This window comes from Nicotiana tabacum, chromosome 3, assembly GCF_000715075.1.
Source record: "Nicotiana tabacum cultivar K326 chromosome 3, ASM71507v2, whole genome shotgun sequence".
Lineage (NCBI taxonomy): Eukaryota > Viridiplantae > Streptophyta > Magnoliopsida > Solanales > Solanaceae > Nicotiana > Nicotiana tabacum.
The window spans coordinates 31,990,903-31,997,961 of record NC_134082.1 but is presented as its reverse complement, the minus strand read 5'-3'; the positions used below and the strand labels follow the sequence as shown (position 1 = coordinate 31,997,961).

Sequence of the window (7,059 nt, the reverse complement as noted above, 5' to 3'; positions counted from 1 at the left end):
TATTGAGACACATCCTATATTTGGTTTTAGAGCTAATGACTCGGTACTACCTGGTTTTGGGAATTTGGTTTATGTATCACTGTATTAGCTATTGTTGGAGCTTTACACTGTTATTTATATTAATTGAGACTTATTATATGTTGTTTTGCGGTCTTTATATTATTGTGAAGGGGAGTCTTGGCGTAACGGATAAAGTTGTTGTCATGTAACCAGGAGGTCATGAGTTCGAGCCGTGGAAACAGCCTCTTACAGAAATGCAGGGTAAAGTTGCGTACAATAGACCCTTGTGGTCCGGCTCTTCCCCGGACCCCGCGCATAGCGGGAGCTTAATGCACCGGGCTGCCCTTATTTTTTGTTTTGTTTTTATATTATTGTGTGATTGGCTAACCTAGTATGGAGGTTAGGTGCCCTCGCGATATCTTTGGTGAGATTTTGGATCGTGACAACAACTTCAAAATGCAGATACTACTAACCAAAGCTCTACCAAACAAAATTAATGAAGCTTGAATGGCAGACCCTTTTGCTAGATTAATCAAAGAATATACAACAATGGAACTCAAGAATTTTGTATTCAAATAAGGTAGATATATCTATTCAGAGAGGAAAAAGAAACTCCCTCTAAATATAAAATTGAAAATTTCCTGTACAAGATAGCTAGAGCTAAATCATTTCGTAACCCTCTGCAAAAGATCAACAACCATCTTTTCTGTCTCATTAATAAATTGTACCAGATTAACATGATTCTATATGTATCATAGAATTGAATTTCCTTGAGTTGATGATCCAGGGTTGAGCCATGCATGCTGTTGCACCACAAAAATTGAAGCACTAGAAGAAAAGTCTGATGTCAGCAGCAGATCCCCAATCGACCCTAGCTCCGGGCAGTCGCTCCACTCATCTAACCCACCCTTGAGCGGCGAAAAGAACCCCAATCCTCTTCCTACCACATAGAGATCAAAATCCTGACCTAGTGTTGCTATTATTTTCACTGTTTCTGCCCCATTACTAGACATCTCCTCTATATAAACAATTGAGCCATCATTCTGTACCTTGTGCCTAAACTCATTTACCAAAAGGTCATCAGCTTGCTTTTCAGCTTCAGCTCCCATTATGACGGAAAAATCTGCATCGTCATTTTGTGTTGAACCAGCTATAGCTCTACTTTCATCTAGAATAAACCTCAAAACTGTTAGACTTACCTTGGGATGTCTCGCCATGCGCAAAGCATAGGCCAAAGCCTCTCTGTCATCAGGCCCCCCTATAAAGATCATAGCAATTCTGCAACTCCTACTTATACCCTCATCTTTTTTAGTAGGTAACAATGTGCCAAAACCACGATCTACAAGAATACCAACAGTAGAAGGTGCATTTGCTAAAATATTATTATTTACATCTTTATAAGCAGGATTCATTTCTTCCATGTTATTATGGATAGTCTGTCTCTTGTGGAATGGGAGAATGATTAGTGTCACCTGCTTTTCCTCAGCAATACTGCAGACATCCTCATGCATTGTGCCATAAGGAGATATAGCAGTCAATAGCTGAACAGATACCATTGGATTTTGATGCTCTAAGTTGTTAAACGCAGCAATTAATTGGTCTATTTGTCCGCCTACTTTACTGACGCTTTCTGAGCTAGTCCTGCTGGAGCCATGAACAATGAGGAGAGCGGTGGTATGTTTTTTCAGCTGCATGAGCTGAAGAGCAAAGACGCAAATTGGGGATCTTCTCGAGGCATGGGATATATCCAGGAGTGCAGTAATTCCAGCAACAGTTTGTACTTCATGAATACAGGTAAGGATTCGGAGCTCAGCATCTGGTTTTAGGTCCTGTAACACCCTGTGCTGGCTTGGCAAGAACCTTTTAGTCCGTCTATAGAGGAAGTTCACAATTGGTGATGTTGCTATGCTCATGAAAAAAATGGTAAACAACATGATGGCAAATCCATCCTCATTCATTACAGTATGGTCACGCCCCAAGCTCATTGCCATGACAGCTACCAGGCCTTTGGTGTTCATCAAGACACCAAGTGTAAATCCTTCACGCAACGACATTCTATACAAATAAGAAACAGCAATAGTGCTAACAATCTTAGGTATGAATGAAAAGAAGCTAACTAGAACCATCATAAGCACGTCCTCTTTGTTTAATCCCCCAAGATGAGTCCTCATTCCTAGACTAGCATAATAAAGAGGCAGCAACAAGTCCGACGCAAAGCCTTGTAGCATCAACACAAACCTGTGCCCCAAGAAATCTGGAGGTATTATAAGACCAAATACAAATGCACCAAGCATAGAGCTAACTCCACATATATCCGTCACCAACCCACAAGCCAAGACCATTGCAAGTATAGCACAAACTATTGCTTCACTAAATTCTTCTCCATCTCGGGTCCTCCTCCTAATCACCCACAAAAGTGCCGGACGGATTGCAAAAATACTGAAAATGATGAACACAATAGCACTAAACAATGACAAGTACGTACTTGAATAGCTACTAGTTATTGACAATGAGACTACAAGGAGAAACCACGACGACAAGTCATTAACAAGGGCTGAAGACATGGCTATTCTTCCAATCTCTGAATGGAGGAGCTTTAGTTTTGCAAAGATTTCTGCTATAACAGGAAGGCCAGTGACTGAGAGTGCTACACCCCAATAAAGGAAACCCCACCTGAAACTCTCGGGATAGTCCGCGATAAACGTGTACAGGGAAGCTCCAATAACAAACGGGAAAATAGCTCCAGCAATACCAATGCCAAGGGCTTTAGGTCCAACACTTGTTAATGCTCTTAAGTCCATTTCTAACCCAAGAAGAAATACATGATAAATTAGCCCAAGGTTTCCCACGGTCTCCATCATCATAATTCGAGAGGCTGCAAATATAGCACCAAACGCTGGAATATGTTCTCGTGCGAATTCACTTGCAATTGCAGTTGAACCCACCAGTATACCAGCCTGCCATATTCGGAAGAAATTGGCATTATGATTCAAAAATGAGGAATTTGCTTTTTCTCTAAAAAAGAAATCGCAAAAATTACACTTCAATCCGCAGCTTAATATTTGACATAATAGCGTGAGTGTGCTCCAAAACTTGTGTTTATTCAAAGAAAGTGACCTATAAAGTAGAACAAGCTAGGAAAACTTAACATATCAAATGAAGCCAAATTAAGATGACTTATAGTCCGTTTGGTCAAGCTCCAAAAATCCGCTTATTTTGAGAAGTGTTTTTTCAAAAGTATTTTTGATGAAAAGCAGTTTATGTTTGGCAAATGGATTTCAAAAGTACTTTTGAGCAGCAATTAGTGTTTGTCGAGCTTTAAAAAACTACTTCTAAGTCTATTTTTCTCAAAAATGTTTTTCAAAAAAGTATTTTTGAAGAAAAGCTACTTTTTCTGTTTCTCCAAAACTGCTTATGCTTCTCCTCAAAATCACTTTTTTTCCTTTCAAAAGCTTGGCCAAACAACTTAATTTTAGAAAAAAAATATTTTTGACCCAAAAAAATGATTTTGCCTCAAAAGAAGCTTGGCCAAACAGGCTATTAATCGCATAAGAGCAAAAGCAGATAACCAAGAAAAATAGCATCTAACCTCTATTAATTATCTTCATGCATGATAGGTGAAATACTAATATTAATCTTTCTAGTAAACCAACTAAAAAAAAGTTTAAAGCAATTTCAAGTACGAACAATCAAACCCATGCAAAGAAAGACATGAAAATGTGGCTTAGCTTGGTATATTTGACACTTACTTGGTTTCAATAGATATGACATGTTTGATGAGCATGGATTTTGATATTCTTTTTTAGTACTTATGTATTTTATCAGTCATAGTAAGAAAAAAAATAAAGTAATGGTTAAAAAGTCACATAGATAGAATATCTATTTCAATATTTTAATTTTAATCTTTCAAATTCATCTGACTTATAACAACTCGAATATGTTTGTCTTTTTTTAAAGCACAAGCATTCAAATATGTTTCTTGTTTATTTAACTCCGTGCGAAGCCAAAAAAACAAATTGGAACAGAGAGAATATAAAAGTTTAAATATTGAAATTGTTAAAAATGGGATAAGAAAATGACATGTTGTCAATATTCAAATGGGTAGGAGTGTCGTACAAACTGCGCCTAAACGAAATAAGCAATTATACATACGAGCAATTCAGCAGCGAAATGGGGTTGGCGGAGGGGCTTGAGGAGGAGCAGACAAAGGCGGGTGACGAATAGAACAATAGCAAGTTGAAAAATGAAGATCGGGAGTTTGGAATCCAAAGGGTTGATTTCTTCCCAAATGCCATTGTCGGTAACAGTATCTGTCATATAACACAATTTGTCAACACCCGCCACTTGTTTCCCTCGGACATTATACGATGGAATTTCTGGGGTCTTCAAGAAATTGGGATTAACCATTTTGCTTTAGATCTCCGCCGGGGGCCACTCTGGCGACAGTTGAAGCTGCCACCTTTTGGCTGTTTTCGGTGCATAAATCGGAAAAGAAAAGATGGGAAAAAAGGTTGAGACGTGAGAAAATCTCCTTAGATCATGCATGATTGACTTTATTCAGAAAACGTACAAATGGATGGTTTGCCATTCTGCATGGGTTTCATTAGTTGCTCCAAAATGCGTGAAGGAAAAGAAATAAAAGGAAGAAAAAATAAAAAAGAGGAGGAAAATGTGATGATGTGAACCACTTCAACACTTCACATTCATTTTGCATGAATAGGTGTACGTTTACCTCGAAAATACGAGTAATAATTAAACTTGTTTATGATTTTAAAGATATGTGATTTAGTTTAATATTAATTAATAACCAAGAAATCTGACATATAAATAAAAGAAGTAAGTAAAATCAAACCAGTATGCAAGCCAGTCTCGACCTCGAGCAAAGGTGGCCTCGAGATTGGTCAAGAACAATAAAGTTAAAGGACAATTCTGATGAGTAATGAACAAAAAAGTAAGAAAGTATATTCTTTTGTCAATGAGTCATGATCGTTACAAATGATTGGGGTACCCTTTATATAGTAGGGAACCCTAAATAAGGTACATTTCTATTTACAGTAAGGAATCTTGTTGGGACAGTTGTCTAACCGCCTGGTACGGATTCGTACTAACTCGTACGAATCTATTCCAGAATTTACGCCATGATCTTGGGGACGTGGCGGGAATCTTGCTCTTTCTGTTACAAAATCATAATGACATTATCTTGAGGCCGGTCACGTTTGGCCTCAATATTCATCGGACACCTCGATCTTCGAACTTCGAACTCTTCCATCGGCCTCGAACCCAGTATTCTTTGGACTTATTCTTGAAATGGTTCCTCGAGCCCATAAAATCGAGCATACCTGATTTTGACCGTATACAGATAGTCCCCGCGTTTCTTAGAATAAGATGATAAGAAACGACTTGAGCCTCGATTTTCTAGAGTCCCCGATGATGATGTCATCCCCGTGACGTAAGCACTCGAGGAGACCAAAATGTCCCATTGGTTCGCTTTCCCAAAACATTAAATGGGTGCCAGCAATGGTCGGCCACTAACGCCGCCGAACCGTCGCCGATTACCTATAAATATGGGGCTCTTTTTTTGAAATAAGAAATTTACTTCTTCCTTCCAATCTCTCTAATCTCTTCTTCTCTTTATCTCTTTCTCTCATCACATGTTTCTACCGCCCTTTTAGTGCCGGAAAACACCAAACTCGGCCACCTTCCACATCTCTAAACCTAAAAACATGGCAAAAACCTCTAAAATAGTTCCTCAAAAGAAAACGGCTTCCTCCTCTTCTTCTCGTCCGGCCGGTGACAAAGCGTCGGCCCTTCACGAGGTCATTCCCATTGCATGTATCATAAAGAAAGACTTTAACGTCGAAAACCTCCTTGTAGATCTCGGCCGATGGGAGCATGCATCGAGGTATATTTGTTCGATAACGGAGAAACACCTCGAGGCTGTGAAAAAGGATTTTGACTGGAGGGATGAGGTCGTGGTACAGATCCCGGCCCCTGAGGAGAGTGTCACCACCCACGTGGAGGGGTTCCTAAGCGTTTACACTTACCCCTTCACATTGGGTCCTCTTAATTTGATTGTGATCGACTTCTTAGAAGATATCAAGTCACCCTCGGCCAGATCTACCACTCTTTCTGGCGCATAGCGATTATGCTCCGTTATTTCTCCAGAGTTCACCCTTAATCACCTCATCCGATTGTATCGGCCTCAGCTTTTTTGAGGATTGATCAAACTCCAACGCCGATCAAGCAAAGCCTTCTTTGCTAGCAATTATGAGGATGAAGACCAAGGCTGGATGAGTCGGTTCATCCGAGTGAGGACTTTGAACATCATCCTCGAGGAGAAAATATCGTTCCCAAAGAGGTGGAACCCCAATCGTAAGTGAAACCCTTTTCCCGGTATACTCTTATACTTTATCTTCGCATTGTGCGATGCCTTTACCTTTTTTACAGTTGTTGCTTAGATGCCTCATGTGATTCCCGACCTCGAAAACTGGGTTCTAAAGTTAGTTGCGACCTCCTCGTATGATGAGCGCAAATGGCGTGACTTGTCGAGGGGCAAATGGGAAGCCAAATGCCATGGTGAGTTTTCATTTGTAATTTTTTTATGCTTTCCTTCTTTACCAAAGTCATTTGTTTCCTCATACTTAATTTTCGATTTATGTAGGAATTGAAGATTTCTTCGAGATAAGGTCGGACGCTCCTAGGGAGGAGATCGAGTTGGGGAAAGATAATAAGAGAAAAATGGTTTCGAAACTCGAAGACCCCCAAGACAAAAGGGCCCCTACTAGAAGAGCAGGAGGAATGTTATTCACGTGGACATGGACTTGGCCCACTAGTTTCTAGAGGATGAGGAAAACGTGGGCGATGATTCAGCGCTAGTGACCCGAGCTAGGAAACCAGTTGAGGTCGCCAAACCTTTCGAGCGGGAGATCCTGCCTCGTGAAGAGGAAACTCTGAAGAATATTTAGGCAAAGCCCTAAATCGCCTGGAGTCGAGATTGTTCCTCCGATTTCAACAAGCACACCCAAGGGGATAAGTACCGAGATCCCCGGGATCGGAAAG

At 40.1% G+C, this 7,059-nt stretch overlaps 1 protein-coding gene across 1 annotated transcript; it reads right to left on the bottom strand.

Annotated features, from left to right (window-relative positions):
- Positions 1-497: 497 nt before the first annotated feature.
- On the bottom strand, positions 498-4,567 carry LOC107768028 (cation/H(+) antiporter 15-like). Its single transcript, XM_016587133.2, has 2 exons — positions 4,153-4,567; positions 498-2,957 (listed from the first exon to the last, which is right to left on the bottom strand). The coding sequence occupies exons 1-2, from the start codon at positions 4,405-4,407 to the stop codon at positions 753-755; spliced, it is 2,460 nt and encodes an 819-aa protein (XP_016442619.2). The 5' UTR covers positions 4,408-4,567; the 3' UTR covers positions 498-752.
- Between the last annotated feature and the right edge of the window lie 2,492 nt (positions 4,568-7,059).